The sequence below is a fragment of the Cetorhinus maximus genome, chromosome 36 (assembly GCF_964194155.1).
Source record: "Cetorhinus maximus chromosome 36, sCetMax3.hap1.1, whole genome shotgun sequence".
Taxonomy (NCBI): domain Eukaryota; kingdom Metazoa; phylum Chordata; class Chondrichthyes; order Lamniformes; family Cetorhinidae; genus Cetorhinus; species Cetorhinus maximus.
In genome coordinates this window covers 4,367,335-4,384,336 of record NC_135914.1, presented here as the reverse complement: position 1 = coordinate 4,384,336, position 17,002 = coordinate 4,367,335, and the positions used below count along the sequence as shown (strand labels likewise).

General features: G+C 50.0%; 1 protein-coding gene across 1 annotated transcript in view; it reads left to right on the top strand.

The window, feature by feature from the left end:
- Positions 1-3,640: 3,640 nt before the first annotated feature.
- Positions 3,641-17,002, top strand: part of LOC144672238 (DNA-binding protein Rfx5-like) — a 24,787-nt gene continuing 11,425 nt past the window's right edge. The window contains exons 1-5 of the mRNA XM_078534078.1: positions 3,641-4,371; positions 10,320-10,450; positions 11,515-11,548; positions 15,238-15,320; positions 16,286-16,420. Coding sequence (XP_078390204.1) covers positions 4,333-4,371; positions 10,320-10,450; positions 11,515-11,548; positions 15,238-15,320; positions 16,286-16,420 — 422 coding nt within the window. The 5' untranslated portion in view covers positions 3,641-4,332. The remainder of the gene's footprint in view (positions 4,372-10,319; positions 10,451-11,514; positions 11,549-15,237; positions 15,321-16,285; positions 16,421-17,002) is intronic.

Below are 17,002 nucleotides of genomic sequence, written 5' to 3'. Positions count from 1 at the left end.
GACGAGCAGCCACCTTGAACCCCATGTGGTGTAGGTACACCCACGGTACCGTCAAGAGGGGACTTCCAGGATTTTTGACCGACCGACCATCTAGTGACTTAATTGCCCCTCGAGAAGGTGGTGCAGAGCAGCCGTCTTGAGCCGCTGCAGCCCGCGTGGTGCAGTTACACTCCCAGTGCTGTTAGGGAGGGAGTCCCAGGATTTTGACCCGGCGACAGCGAAGGAACGGCCGATATATTTCCAAGTCAGGATGGTGAGTGGCTCGGAGGGGAACTTGCAGGCGGTGGTGTTCCCATGTGTCTGCTGCCCCTTGTCCTTCTGGGTGATAGAAGTTGCGGGCATGGAAGGTGCTGTCGGAGTTGCTGCTTTGCATCTTGTAGATGGTACACACGCTGCTGCCACTGTGCATCGGTGGTAGAGGGAGTGAAGGTTTAAGGTGATGGATAGGGTGGCAGTCAGGCGGGACTGCTTTGTCCTGGATGGTGTTGAGCATCTTGAGTGTTGTTGGAGCTGCACTCATCCAGGCAAGTGGTGAGTATCCCATCCCACTCCTGACTTGTGCCTTGTAGATGGTGGCAGGCTTAGGGGAGTCAGGAGGTGAGTGACTCACTGCAGGATTCCCAGCCTCTGACCTGCTCTTGTAGCCACAGTATTTACATGACTGGTCCAGTTCAGTGTCTGGTCGATGGTAACCACAAGGATGTTGATGGTGGGGCATTCGGCGATGCTAATGTTATACGTCAAGAGGAGGTGGTTAAATTCTCTCCTGTCGTAGATGGTCCTTGCCTGGCACTTGTGTGATGCGAATGTTACTTGCCACTTATCAGCCCAAGCCTGAATGTTGTCCAGGTCTGGCTGCGTGCGGGCGTGGGCTGCTTTAGTATCTAAATAAGTGGCAAATGGCGTTGAGCAATCTTTGTCCCACGTTCAGTGTTCCTTACATGGTGAGACAGCTAGTCCACTCTGACTGTACAAGTGATGGCCGCACACTCTCCTAGCTCCGGTCATGAGTGCATGCATGCGCCCAGGAGTTTACACATCCCAGTGCGAGAACCACCGAAACAGGCAATTGAGTTTCTAGAATTTTCTAGTCTGACTGATCCATGGTGGCATTAGGCAGGGAGGCTACATTTGGCTTCAACAACTAGGGGCTTGTGCTGGAATTCCCTCCCTAAACCTCGATGCTTTTCTCCCCCTTTAAGACACTCACTTTAAGAACCGACCTTTTTGCCCCAGCGTTTTTTTTCACCTGTCCCTAATATCTTCTCCCGTGGCTCGGTGTCAGATTTTTGTCAGAAATTTGATGAACAGAATTCTGCGAAGTACTGCAGAACGTTTCGTTACGTTAAAGGCGCTACATAAATGCAAGTGGTTGCTAATTAGAGCGGAATTGGAAAAAAAGGCATCTTTATGGCCCTTTTCATGACACTAGTTCCCAGATTGCTTCACAGCCAATGAGTCACCTCTTCAAGTGTGTGGTCACTGTTGTAATGTAGGAAACGCGGGAGCCAATGTGCGCACAGCAAGATCCCACAAACAGCAATGTGATAATGACTCAGATCGTCTGGTTTTTTTTTTAGTGATGTTGGTTGAGGGATAAATATTGGCCCCAGGACACAGGGGAGAACTCCTACAACCCCCACCATCCCACCCTGCCCCCGCCTGCCCCCCTGCTCTTTTTCCAGCAGCGGCCATGGTATATGTTACATCCACCCAAGAGGGCAGATGGGACAACAGTTTAACGTCTCATCCTGAAAGACGGCACCTCAGACAGTGCAGCGCTCCCTCAGTACTGACCCTCCGACAGTGCGGCGCTCCCTCAGTACCGACCCTCCGACAGCGCGGCACTCCCTCAGTACTGACCCTCCGACAGTGCAGCACTCACTCAGTACTGACCCCCTGACAGTGCGGCGCTCCCTCAGTACTGACCCTCCGACAGTGCGGCGCTCCCTCAGTACTGACCTTCCGACAGTGCGGCGCTCACTCAGTACTGACCCTCCGACAGTGCGGCGCTCCCTCAGTACTGACCCTCCGCTGACCCTCCGACAGTGCGGCGCTCCCTCAGTACTGACCCTCAGACAGTGCGGCGCTCCCTCAGTACTGACCCTCCGACAGTGCGTCACACCCTCAGTACTGACCCTCCGACAGTGCGGCGCTCCCTCAGTACTGACACTGGGAGTGTTGGACGGGTTTTTTTGCTCAATCCTCTGCAGTGGGATTTGTACTCGGAACCCGGTGACTCAGAGACAGAAGCGCCAGCAACTGAGCCACGTTGTCCAAGGGCTTAGCCACTATCCTAAGATGGTTACTTGTGAATCTGGATTTATTGGAGTGCAGGGGAAGTGTACCTGGCCTCAATCCTGCGTAGTAGGTAAATCTCTGATCTTTGGCACCATTACGTACCATCAGTCTCTCTACAGCGTTCAACGATTTAAGCATGGAGGCACCAGGACTGTATTTGCCCCTCCATGTGAATGTTCCTGAAGACTGGCATTAGGAACCTGAACTTCTAGTTTCTTCATGCCTATTGACGCCAACAACCTCCCCCAACCCCACCCCATTACCCCCCCCCCCCCCCCCCCAACCCCCCCCAACCCAACAGCTCTTTTGGTGGGGAGAGAGTTTCAGATTTCCTCTCTGCTTTGTGTGAAGAAGTGCCACCCATGAACGGCCTGGCTCTCATTTTAAGGTTCTGCCCCCTTGTTCTGGACTCTTTTTTTCCCTCTCTCCCCGCCCCCAATCAGAGGAAATAGGTTCCCTCTGTCAACCCTTTTGAAGCCTTTAATCGCCTTAAACCCCTCGATTAGATCACCCCTTAATCTTCCACACTCAAGGGAGTATAAGCCGAGTCTGCGACATCTGACCTTTAAACACGTGAAGAACATAGCTTTTTATTTCTCTTGGACTGTGAATTAAAATTACAATGGCTGCAGTGTGGAGGACATGTCTACAATAATAGCTAGCTGTTTTTCTTTCCCCTCCTAACTCTATAAGCTGCTGCCTTTCTGAAAAACCCCCGTCGAGGGGAAAATCGTTGTTAGAGACGTTGAAAAGCAAGCGGTCAACCGGTGAACTGAAAGACTGAACGTGCTGGGAGGACCACCTCATGTCACCAACAAAGAAATATGAACTGCTGATTCCTAACACTATAACGTAAGCTCTACCCCTTCTCAAACCCCTACACACACACACACATACACATACACACACACAATGCACAAATGACTGTATAGGTTTTGGCTACTCCAACATCTGCTTGTGATATTACTTTGGCCTCTGGTGATGGACTTTGTTTAGCCATTGCTCTGGTCACCACCCACGATGGAAAAATACCAAGGACTTGTTCCTGTAACTGTTCCGTCTCTTTAGCCTCTCTTGGTCTTTCCATAATTATGGGCGACGCTATAACCTTCACTCCTGCCAAACCATTCTCCAGGGGTAAATCAACTCCAAAACGTGGATTTTAAGGGTGGGATAAAACAGTTCAATAGCACCGATTCCAGAGTACAGGATTCGATGGGTTGAATTTGATCGATGTCTCCCAAATTCCTTACAGTTCTTTGTCGGTGACACAAAGTGATCTTTTCAGCACTTTCAGTCTTAAGTTCACTGGTTGAGCACTTGAGAGGGGTTTTCAGAGAGATAGCAGGTTACACAGAGGTATGAGAGAAAAACACAGCTAGCTATCATTGTAGAATTACTGGAATCTTACACACAGAGGAGAAAGAGGTTTTAGGTTCTTTCTCTTTTCAGGCTAGGAGCTTTTTTCCTGCTGCACTGCTCTCACACAAACCCTGGTCACCTGGTTAGGAGCCAACAAAAATGTTGTGGCCAGGCAGTTCCCCGTTAGACTGAACTCCTCCTCAGCACCATCCTGTCTTTCATGGCACATTCTGTTCCGGGACAGCAACATTGTATATATATCCCTCACACTGTTCCAGTAGACATGTCTTTCAAACAGCAGCCATTGTAATTTTAATCCACAGTCTCATCAGAAATAAAAAGATATGTTCTTTACACATGTTGAAGATTAAAGGGTTGCAACTGCTGGACAGGCAGCAGTAATGGCTGACGATTATGAGCTGAACCATGAAACGAAACCTTTTTTCCATCACCCCCATAAATTTGAAAAGGATAGAAAGTGGGAAAGAAAGGGAAAGGAAGGCAAGTAGTCAGGGTAAAGAATTGATAGCTGGGAATACCTTGAGATCTCCTCCCCAGACCAGGAAGCAAGGTACTGAAGGTTGAGGTGAAACTCTAAGGCCTAAGTGTTTCCATTGTAATAAAGTGGGACACATTCGTTCAGAATGCTGGAAGTGGCGAGAGAAGCCCATGAGACCCACTGGAGTTCGTAAGAGTGAGTCCGAAAAGGTAAATCAAAAAGAAAATGCCTTGGGTCAAATTGTAGCTTTAAGTACAAACAGGGAATGGAGATAAACACTGTTGTGAATGCAGGTGAAGTGAAAAAGGTAAATGAGAGATATAAAGTAAAGAAAACCCCTTTTTCATCAAATGGTGCAGCTAAACCATAACCATATTAAGCGACACAGGAGCCACTCAAACTCTTTTGCTGGAGAAGGACCTAGCTTTCCCTGCAGAGAGTTCAATGAAAGCTAAACTATTGGTAAATGAGATAAGTGGAGAGTATATCCCGGTTCCGTTGTACAAAGTGCAGTCGGAGTGTGATTTGCTGTCTGGATCGGTGGCTGTGGGAGTGGTTAAGAAATTACCCGTGGATGGAGTTGATTTACTCCTGGGGAATGATTTGGCAGGAGTGATGGTTATAGCGTCGCCCATAACTATGGAAAGTCCAAGAGAGGCTAAAGAGACGGAACAGTTACAGGAACAAGTCCCTGGTATTTTTCCATCGTGGGTGGTGACCAGAGCAATGGCTAAACAAAGTCCATCACCAGAGGTCAAAGTAATATCACAAGCAGATGTTGGAGTAGCCAAAACCTATACAGTCATTTGTGCATTGAAGTTTAAAGTCCTTGTATTCTGTGCCTTGGGAATCAGGAACAATAAGGTCGTATTTAAAAATAACCCAATTGACATCGTTGTTATCTTCCCGGACGAGGTTATACGACTCTCTGCATGCTTCTTTATCTTTATTGTTAAGGATGAGGATAATTCAAATGAAGTGTTTGGCAGGCCTTCATTAATTGAGGGCCAGAGAGCAGATCCAGAGTTCAACCAAGTTAGCACAGTCAGCTCACACTGAAGCCAAGGCTGAAGGAGTTCTGGAGTGCTATTACATTAAAACTGTAGCTCAGATGAGAGAGTGCAAAGTTGCTGCTGAGGAACGGACGGTGGTTCATCGGATAGTGCTACTGCCCAAATATTGTAAGGAGATATTGCGAGCAGCGCATAAAATTCCTATGGTAGGATATGTAGGAATATGGAAAACCCAACCAACCATCGATAAACAGCCATTTTTCCTGGCCAAGACTTCATAAGGACGTAGTGCAATTTTGTAAAGCATGTCATACATGTCAGATGGTAGGTAAACCTCAACGTGTAATCAAACCAGCACCTTTGAATGGTTCCTCAAAAACTGGTATGGGTATTAGTCGGGTATTAGTAGATTGTGTAGGACCAGTACCCAAAACGAAAGCAGGACATCAGTATATCCTTACAATCATGGATATGACGACCAGATTTCCAGTAGCTATTGCTTTAAGAACAATTACAACTAAGGTGGTAGTGGAAAAGTTAACTCAGTTTTTCACTTGTTATGGTCTACTAATTGAAATACAATCTGACCAAGGTTCTGACTTCATGTCTAAAATTTTCCAGGATATAATCAGCAGTTTGGGTATGAAACAAATAAAGTCTACCGCCTATCACCCACAGACACAGGGAGCTTTAGACAAATATCATCAGACTCTCAAAACCATGATTAAGACCTATTGCCATGAATACCCAAAGGATTGGGATAAAGGATTAGATTTCTTACTATTTGCTACCAGAGATTCTCCGAATGAATCTACTGGACTTAGTCCATTTGAATTGATCTGTGGTCATGAAATAAGAGGTCCATTAAAAGTGATTAAGGAAAAGTTCCTAAAGCAGAAAGCCATGTTGGATTACGTGTCCATGTTCCTAGAAAGACTCACAGGAGCATGCAAAGTAGCTCGAGAGCAATCGAAAATTTCCCAAGCCAAAATGAAAGAATGGGCGGACAAACATGCTCCAACTAGAACGTTCCAAGCAGGAGGCGAAGTATTGGTATTATTACCTTTGCAGGGTGAACCTCTGAAAGCGAAATTTGGTGGCCCCTTCAAGATGGTTGGGAGAGTTAGTAAAGTGACTTAGTCGATAGGTACTCCGTAAGAGCGTAGGAAGAAGAAACGGTAATGTCACGTAAACATGCTGAAGCAATATCATCGCAGGGAAGATGATAAGACAGAGCAAGTGTGCCAGGTGGTAGGAGTAGTGGAGGATGACGGAGACAGTAAGAGTAAGGTAGAAGGAGAAGTAGACAGTGCACAAAACGAACCTCCTACAATTCGACTAGCCAATGCGAAAATACTGGGACAGTTAGACTCTGTGTTCTCATATTTAGAGAAAGGACCAGGGGAAGATCTAATAAGGTTACCTAGGAAGTATAAGAGAATTTGTGGGGAAATACCTGGGTGTACTACGTTAGCCAGATATGACGTGGACGCAGGAGACTTAGCGCCAATAAAACAACATCATTATTGGCTGAGACTAGAGAAACAAGCTCAGTTAGAAACAAAGATCCAATATATGCAGGAAAATCAATTGATTGAGCCCAGCCAAAGCAGCTGGAGTTCACCGGTGGTGCTGGCTCCTAAGCCAGATGGATCCACTAGATTTTATATAGACTACCGGAAAGTGAATGTGGTAACGAGGACAGATTCGTACCCGATTCCTCGGTTAGAAGATTGCACCGATAGGGTTGGCAGTGCCTCATTTCTTTATAAAATTAATCTATTGAAGGGGTACTGGTGAGTGCCATTAACTTCAAGGGCTAAAGAAATATCCTTCTTTGTTACACCAAGTGGGTTGTATCAATGTCTAGTCATGCCATTTGGGTTTAAAAACGCCCCAGCTACAATCCAGAGACTTATGAATCAAATTGTAGCTGAAGTACCTAACTGTGTGGTTTATCTAGACAATGGCATAATATATAGTAACACATGGGAAGAACATGTAAAGCAATTGGAGGACCTGTTTAAGCAATTGCAGTTGGCTGGCTTAGTCATAAATCTGGCCAAAAGCGAATTTGCAAAAGCAAGGTTGACTCACCGAGGTCACATCGTAGGACAGGGTCGAGTGTTGCCAAGAACAGCAAAAGTGAACGCTCTAATAGAATTCCCCGTTCCTAAAACCAAACGAGAAATGATGAGGTTTTTGGGAATGTGTGGGTTTTATAGGACGTTTGTGCCTAACTTCAGCACAGTAGCTGTACCTCTCACCAATTTGTTAAGAAAACAGGCACAAGTGGTATGGCCAGCAGAATGCCAAGCGGCCTTTCAAAAGCTGAAGGCAATCTTAATAAATGAACCAGTGCTGGCCGCCCTTGACTCTACCAAACCTTTTAAAATGGCAGTTGATGCTAGCGACTTGAGGGGAGGTGCAGTCTTATTACACAATGATAAATTAGGGATAGGAGAAGCCGGTGGGGCACTTTACCAAGAACCTAAATCGATATCGGAGGAAGAACTCTACAGCAGGAAAAGAAACGCGAGCATTGTTGTTGTCTCTTCAACACTTTGGAGTTTATGTCCGACACGATAACAAAGAAACACTAATCTACACTGACCATGATCCGCTGGCATTCATTGAAAAGTTTAAAACTGGAAATGCGAGACTGTTTAGATGGAGTCTATTGTTCCGTCCATTCAATGTAAAGATTGTTCACATTGCCAGTAAGGATAATGTGATCGCGGATGCATTGTCCCGGGTGTAAGTTACTGAAATAAGTATAAGGGGGGAGGATGAATGAAAGTAAGTCTCGTGTTGTGTTGTCCATGTGTCACGCACCTTGTGATGAAATGCATTTTTGAAATGGCGTTTCATTCCTTTAAAGGGTGGAAGGCATGTAAGGAACCTATCTTTTTATTTCTGTTGTACTGTGAATTAAAATTACAATGGCTGCAGACTGAAAGACATTTCTACTGGAACAGGATGAGAGACGTATACAATATTGCAGTTCTAGAACAGAGTGTGCCATGAAAGACAGGATGGTGCCAGAAAGGAGCCCTGGACCAGGGGAGCTGCCTGACAACAGCATTTTAATTGGCTCCTGACCTGGTGGCCAGGTTTGTTATGGTACCAGGGCAACAGAAAGCTCCTGGCCTGCAAAGAGAAAACATCTAAAATCTCTTATCCTCACATCTCTGTCTCTGAGGAAATGCCTGTAAAAAGGAAAAGGGGAAAACCACTGTTAGAAACATTGAAAAGCAAGTGATCTAAATACTGAAAGGCTGGAAGACCACCTCGTGTTGTCAACAAGAACTGAAAGGAATTTGGAAGATGTTAATCAAAATCAACCCATCGAATTCTGTTCTCTGGAATTGGTGCTATTGAACTGTTTTATCCCACCCTTAAAATCCATGTTGTAAAGAAGCTTTTTAAAAAAAATTTCTTGGATTGTGGCTGTAAAATTGGACTGTGACTTTAAAAACTGCCATGGCTGCAGTTGAAAGACATGTTCGCTGGAGCAGGATGAGGAATATCTACAGTGTTGCTATCCTGGAACATAGAGTGCCTTCAGAGAACAGGATGGTGCCGGAAAGGAGTTCTGGACCAGGGGGAACTGCCTAACGACAGCATTTGAATTGGCTCCTGACCAGGTGACCAGGGTTTTGTCTGGCAACAGTGCAGACAGAACAGCTCCCAGCCTGCAAAGATGGAAGACCTGAAACCTCTCTCTCTTGTGTTTGTAAAATTCCAGCAATTCTACCATAATAGCTAGCTGGCTATCCCTCATACCTCTGTAACCTGCTTTCTCTGAAAACCCCTGTCAAGAGGAAAAGGGGAAAATCACCAGTAGAGACATTGAAAAGCAAGTTTTTCAACCAGTAAACCACAGACTGAAATTGCTGGGAGAAAACCTCGTGTCATCAACAACAAACTGCAAGGAATTTGGAAAACATCAGTCAAAATCAACCCCTCTAATCCTGTACTCCGGGTTGGTGCTATTGAGCTGTTTCATCTCACCCTTAAAATCCATGTTTAGTGTGTCTTATACGTGTGTGTCTGCATGAAAACGGGCTTAGGGGGTAGAGTTTAAGTTAACATTTTGAGTCCTTTTGACTCTTTGAGTTACAAGGACTCGAAACGTTAACTCTGTTTTTCTCACCACAGACACTGTCAGACCTGCCGAGTTTTCCCAGCATTTTCTGTTTTTGTTTCAGATTTCCAGCATCCGCAGTATTTTGCTTTTATCTTAGAGTTTAAGTGATCGAGCTAGAAGTCAGCAGTTCATATTTCTTTTGCCGCTAGTTAAAGACAATTTGTTTCATAAACAGTTATTTACTTATTAAGTTTACAAACCTGGTGCTTGTATCCTGTTAACCCGAATTAAACAGTTAGGTAGAATTGGGGCAATCTGGTGGCTTTAGCCAAACTTTTCACATTAGTCGCTGCTTGGGGAGCAGTGGGGCTCGATATTACAGCGCACTGTCCCCAGTGAGTCGTGACACAGGGTTTTGAAATCAAGGAGAGAATCAAGGGAATAGAAGGAAAGTACTTTTATTTAAAAAGGGGTAAAAGTGTGTCAGTAAAAGTTTTGTTAACTGATGCAGAAAGAAAGACAATGCCAACACTGCCCGCAGACCTGGACTGTGTTAGTCCCATTCAGCGTTTCTCTCTCTCTCTCGCTGTCCCTCTCTATCTCTCTCTCTCTCTCTGTCCCTCTCTGTCTCTCTCTCTCACTCTGTCCCTCTCTCTCGCTCTTCTCTCTCTCACTGTCTCTCTGTCCCTCTCTCTCGCTCTTCTCTCTCTCTCCCTCTCTCTCGCTCTTCTCTCTCTCACTCTCTCTCTCTCTCTGTCCCTCTCTCTCGCTCTTCTCTCTCTGTCCCTCTCTCTCGCTCTTCTCTCTCTCACTGTCTCTCTCTCTCACTGTCTCTCTCTCTCTGTCCCTCTCTCTCACTCTTCTCTCTCTCACTGTCTCTCTCCCCCTCTCTCTCTCCCTGTCCCTCTCTATCTCCCTCTCTCTGTCCCTCTCTCTTCTCGCTCTCACTGTCTCTCTCTCTCTCTCTGTCTCTCTCTCTCTCTCTCGCTGTGTCCCTCTCTCTCTTTCTCTCCGTCACCCTCAGTGACCCCCCGTGTCGTGCTATTTCTCCTAGAGACTGGATCTGATGGAGGAGGAGGAGCCTCAGCCGCAGATTCCGAATCGATCGAGCCTGACAGCAGCAGACACGGAGGGGGTGGACGGGGAGCCCAGTACTCTGCTGCACAAGATAAAGGGCACCATCACGTAAGAGGCAATTTCAGCTGCTCAGAGCCCGCCCGTTGTTGGCGCTGGGTGGGGAGCGGTCAAGGAATGGGGGTTGGGTGGGGGTTCGGGGGGAGTGGTTTTTCCTTTCCTCTCCACCTCACTGCTGAGGTTTGTTTCCCTGGGGGAGCAGGAGGTGCCAAGAGGAGGCTCCTCTGATGACTCGAGTGTTTGAGAGTGGCACGGCAGCAATGGGGTCAATGTGCCAGTCTAGGCCACACGCCCTCACCACGTCTGGATGTGATTTGGGGCGGGTGCCCTCTGCTGTAAGTGCCCAGAATAAGCGGGCAACATGCCCACCCTCCATGGCGATGCTTAGCAACAAGATGCTCGCAGTCAAGATTGTTTCCCCGCCCACCCCACCCCGCAGCCAGCTGGGGAATGGGGTGGTGGAGGGGACTCTCAATCTCCCATGCTGGTCTGCACCCCCACCCCCCCCACTCTAACCAGCTCTCAACATCCTGGGCAGATGTTACCCGCTGGGACTAGTGCAGTCGTGCAGGCTGCCCACGACGTGGGGTGGCACTCAGAAGGCAAAGCAGCTGGAGACGGGAACAGGGTCTACCGTTGGCAACTCCCGGAACGAGAACCTCGCTCTTTCCCCAGCTTCCTGCCGTTCGGTGGCCCCCCCCCTCTCCCCGATCAGCACTGCGTTTGTGGGAGGTGGTGGCGTAGCGGCATTGTCGCTGGACTAGTAATCTCAGAGAGACCCAGGGTAAGGCTCTGGTGGGGACCCAGGTTCGAATCCCACCACGGCACTTGGCGGAATTTGAACGCGGCAGAAACCGGGAATTAAAACTCCTGACGGTGACCGTGAAACCATTGCCGATGGTTGCTCACCAATGCCCTTTAGGGAAGGAAAGCTACGTGTGACTGCAGACCCACAGCCATGTGGCTGATTGTGAAAAGAGCAGTTAGGGATGGGGAATAAATGCTGGCCGAGCCAGCGATGCCCCACATCCCATGAATGAATTAAAAAAAAAAGGCGTTGTATGCGCAGAGCCTCCAGTTAACAATTTTCTCTGTGTTTGCTCCCATTCCTGCAGCAAAAACATTCAGTTGAAAGTGGATAATGTTCTGGTAAGTGCCCTTTCGGTTTTATACCCTCTTTCTCTACCCCCGCCCCCCCCATGCCACTCCCTCCCCCATCTTTGATGTCGTTGAGTGATCATAGCACAGAAGGAGTCCACACCAGCTCTCTGCACAGCAATCCAGTCAGTCCCATTCACGCCCCCCGGCTCGATCCTCGTAAGCTCATCTCTCACACGTTTCGTCCAATTTCCTTTTGAAAATATTCATCGTCTCCTCTTCCACCCCTCGTAAGCAGCGAGTCCCGGGTCACTGGGGGAGATGGTGGCGGGGTGGGGCTAGTAATCCAGGGGCCCAGGCTAATGCTCTGGGGGATATGGGTTCAAATCCCACCCCGGCAGCTGGTGGAATTTAAATTCGATGAATAAAATCTGGAATTGGAAAGATAGTCTCAGCGATGGTGACCATGGTAGCCATCATGGATTGTCGTAAAAACCCCACCTGGTTCACTAAGGAAGGAAATCTGCCGTCCTTACCCGGTCTGGCCTACAGGTGACTCCAGACCCACAGCCATGTGGTCGACTCTTAACTGCCCCCCCCGAAATGCCACTCAGTTCAAGGGGCAATTAGGGATGGGCAACAAATGCAGCGACGCCAACTTCCCATGAAAGAATTTTTTAAAATTACCACTCACTGCGTAAAACAAAAATTCTTCCTCATTTCGCCCAAGCATCTCTTTTCCAAACCCTAGAATTTGTGTCCCCCTAGGCTTTGTACCATCAGCTAATGGGAACAGCATTTTTTTATCTATCTTATCTAAATCTGTCATAATCTTGTCCGCCTCTATCAAACCTTCCCTCAATCTACTCTGTTTCAAGGGTAACAAACCTATCTGACAGGACAGACAGGGACCTCAGTTTAACGTTTCATCTGAAAGACGGCACCTCCGACAGTGCGGCGCTCCCTCAGTACTGACCCTCCGACAGTGCGGCGCTCCCTCAGTACTGACCCTCCGACAGTGCGGCGCTCCCTCAGTACTGACCCTCCGACAGTGCGGCGCTCCCTCAGTACTGACCCTCCGACAGTGCGGCGCTCCCCCAGTACTGACCCTCCGACAGTGCGGCGCTCCCCCAGTACTGACCCTCCGATAGTGCGGTGCTCCCTCAGTACTGACCCTCCGACAGTGCGGCGCTCCCTCAGTACTGACCCTCCGACAGTGCGACGCTCCCTCAGTACTGACCCGCTGACAGTGCAGTGTTCCCTCAGTACTGGCCCTCCGACAGTGCGGCGCTCCCTCAGTACTGACCCTCCGACAGTGCGGCGCTCCCTCAGTACTGACCCTCCGACAGTGCGGTGCTCCCCCAGTACTGACCCTCCGACAGTGCGGCGCTCCCCCAGTACTGACCCTCCGATAGTGCGGTGCTCCCTCAGTACTGACCCTCCGACAGTGCGGCGCTCCCTCAGTACTGACCCTCCGACAGTGCGCTGCTCCCTCAGTACTGACCCTCCGACAGTGCAGCACTCCTTCAGTACTGACCCTCTGACAGTGCAGCGCTCCTTCAGTACTGACCCTCCGATAGTGCAGCACTCCCCCAGTACTGACCCTCCGACAGTGCGGCATTCCCTCATTACTGACCCCCCGACAGAGCAGCGCTCCCTCAGTACTGACTCTCTGACAGTGCAGCTCTCCCTCAGTACTGACCCGCTGACAGTGCGGCATTCCCCCAGTACTGACCCGCTGACAGTGCAGCACTCCTTCAGTGCTGACCCTCTGAAAGTGCGGCACTCCCTCTATACTAACCCTTTGACAATACAGCGCTCCCTAAGTACTGACCCTCCAATAGTGCAGCGCACCCTCATTACTGACTTTCTGACAGTGCAGCACTCCCTCAGTACTGACCCTCCAACAGTACAGTGCTCTCCCAGTATTGACCCTCCGACAGTGCAGCACTCCCTCAGTAATGACCCTCCGACAGTGCGGCACTCCCTCAGTACTGACCCTCCGACAGTGCGGCACTCCCTCAGTACTGACCCTCCGACAGTGCAGCACTCCCTCTACTGACCCTCCGACAGTGCGGCGCTCCCTCAGTACTGACCCTCCGACAGTGCAGCACTCCCTCAGCACTGACCCTCCGACAGTGCGGCGCTCCCTCAGTACTGACCCTCCGACAGTGCGGCGCTCCCTCAGTGCTGATCCCCCGACAGTGCGGCGCTCCCTCAGTACTGACCCTCCGACAGTGCGGCGCTCCCTCAGTACTGACCCTCCGACAGTGCGGCACTCCCTCAGTACTGACCCCCCGACAGTGCGGCGCTCCCTCAGTACTGACCCTCCGACAGTGCGGCGCTCCCTCAGTGCTGATCCCCCGACAATGCGGCGCTCCCTCAGTACTGACCCTCCGACAGTGCGGCGCTCCCTCAGTACTGACCCCCCGACAGTGCGGCGCTCCCTCAGTACTGACCCTCCGACAGTGCGGCGCTCCCTCAGTACTGACCCTCCAACAGTGCAGTGCTCTCCCAGTATTGACCCTCCGACAGTGCAGCACTCCCTCAGTACTGACCCTCCAACAGTGCAGTGCTCTCCCAGTATTGACCTTCCGACAGTGCAGCACTCCCTCAGTACTGACCCTCCAACAGTGCAGTGCTCTCCCAGTATTGACCCTCCGACAGTGCGGCACTCCCTCAGTACTGACCCTCCGACAGTGCAGCCCTCCCTCAGTACTGACCCTCCGACAGTGCGGCGCTCCCTCAGTACTGACCCTCCGACAGTGCAGCCCTCCCTCAGTACTGACCCTCCGACAGTGCAGCGCTCCCTCAGTACTGACCCTCCGACAGTGCGGCACTCCCTCAGTGCTGATCCCCCGACAGTGCGGCGCTCCCTCAGTACTGACCCTCCGACAGTGCGGCGCTCCCTCAGTACTGACCCTCCGACAGTGCGGCACTCCCTCAGTACTGACCCCCCGACAGTGCGGCGCTCCCTCAGTACTGACCCTCCGACAGTGCGGCGCTCCCTCAGTGCTGATCCCCCGACAATGCGGCGCTCCCTCAGTACTGACCCTCCGACAGTGCGGCGCTCCCTCAGTACTGACCCCCTGACAGTGCGGCGCTCCCTCAGTACTGACCCTCCGACAGTGCGGCGCTCCCTCAGTACTGACCCTCCAACAGTGCAGTGCTCTCCCAGTATTGACCCTCCGACAGTGCAGCACTCCCTCAGTACTGACCCTCCAACAGTGCAGTGCTCTCCCAGTATTGACCTTCCGACAGTGCAGCACTCCCTCAGTACTGACCCTCCAACAGTGCAGTGCTCTCCCAGTATTGACCCTCCGACAGTGCGGCACTCCCTCAGTACTGACCCTCCGACAGTGCAGCCCTCCCTCAGTACTGACCCTCCGACAGTGCGGCGCTCCCTCAGTACTGACCCTCCGACAGTGCAGCCCTCCCTCAGTACTGACCCTCCGACAGTGCAGCGCTCCCTCAGTACTGACCCTCCGACAGTGCGGCGCTCCCTCAGTACTGACCCTCCGACAGTGCGGCACTCCTTCAATACTGAAGTTGAGAGTGTCGGATGGATTCTTGTGCTCAAGTCTCTGGAGTGGGGACTCAAACCCACCATCTCTGACTCAGAGCCCACAGCTGAACACGGTATAAATGAAGGATAGATGCTTTAATGACTGCAGCAGTCGCGAAGCCTTCAGCGGAAGAGTTGATCATTTCTCCTTTGTTCTCTCTCAATTTGTTTATAGCAAGAAGTCAAAGGGTTTTCAGATGCAGAGAAACTCTACCTCTACTTACAGCTGCCTTCAGGTCGCAGCCATGGGGACAAAAGGTATTTATCAGCAAGACGCTGAAAAATGTGTTGAACGGGCATGAGGTTCCGGTGCTCGGAGACTTCTGAACTCCTCATTCTCAATACCGAGGAGCCTTGGCAAATATTCCACTTGAATAGTTTGGCCCCTCACACACATGTCACCCCATGCCTGTGCCAGCTCTTTGAAATTCGTCCCACCACCCGCCGTCCCCCTCCAATTTTGCCCCCAAAGCTCTGCAAATCTTTCCCTTTTATCCAGTTGAGGCTTTTGTAATTTCCTATTGAATCTGCTTCCACCGCCATTTCGAGCAGCGCCTTCCAGATCACAACAGAAAAATAAACTCTCCTCATCTCCCCCCCGACTCTGGTTCTTTTGAACCTCAAGATTGGAACGGGAGGAGGCCATTTGGCCCCTTGAGAGCCTGAACCGCCCTTCAACGAGATTGTGGCTGACCTTGTGACCTAACTTATAAATGGATCCCAAGGCAGATGGTGAAAGTATGAAGCTGGACACAAATATTTTTCTTGCTGGTTGGTTTATTTACAGAATGCAGCATTACCTTTGTCTGCCTCATACTGACCAACCCAGGGTCCAAGCGGTCTCTCTTTATAAGTGCTCTAGGTACTTAACTAAACAGCGCCCTTCACCTGTGCATGTTAACAATATATGCAACATACAATTAACATTGACCCCTTCTTTTGGCTAAAAAAAAAACACTCGATAGCCAATTTAATCTTATCGATCGAGCATTGATTACCATTTGTGGAAGAGAGTCCCCCTCCGTGCTAACGAGTGACGGCCATCTTGACCCTGCCTCCCCGAACTGCCGCCGCGCTTCAGATTGTTGCCTTGCGATTCCCGCCGGAAATGCCGTCCGCCGTTTGCTTTGATTTCTCAAGCCGATTCGAGCGTGCGGTCCAGGTTTCTGTCTCTCTCACGGTCCCTCCCTCGCCCCGGGTCTGTGCCCCGGTTTCGGTTTCAGCTCCGGCATCACCAGCAGCGACCAGTTCTCCTCGAGCACCGCCGACCAGATGCACGCCTGCAACTGGATCAGGAACCACCTGGAGGAGCACCCGGACACCTGCCTGCCAAAGCAAGACGTGTACGACGCGTACAAGTGAGTGAAACTTGTGGGGGGGGCGGTCCTCAAAGCGTGGTGTGGCGCCTGGTCCAAATTGCAAGTCACTGATGCGCAAGAACCCTCACCACTTGCATATGCATTGAAAATATAAGATCCGGAGGTCGGGGTGTGCTACGCAGGGTTGATGCTGAGAGGATGTTGGCCCTCATAGGAGGTCTCGAACTTGGGGGGGGGGCACAGTTTCAAAGTAAGGGGGTCTAGCGTTTAGGACGGAGCTGAAGAGAAATTTTTTTCCCCTCTCTCAGAGGGTCGCTAGTCTTTGGAATTCTCTATTCTATGGAATCGATGGAACTCATTGCCGCAGAAGGCTGTGGAGGCCAGGTCATTGAGTGTATTTAAGACTGAGATAGATAGGTTCTCGATTGGTAAGGGGATCAAAGGTTACGGGGAGAAGGCGGGAGAATGGGGTTGAGAAACTTATCAGCCGTGATTGAATGGCGGAGCAGACTCGATGGGCCGAATGGCCTAATTTCTGCTCCTATGTCTTATGATCTTCTCTTCGCCAGAGAGCAGCGGAGGCTGGGTCATTGAATTTACTCAAGGCTCTAGGTACTTAAC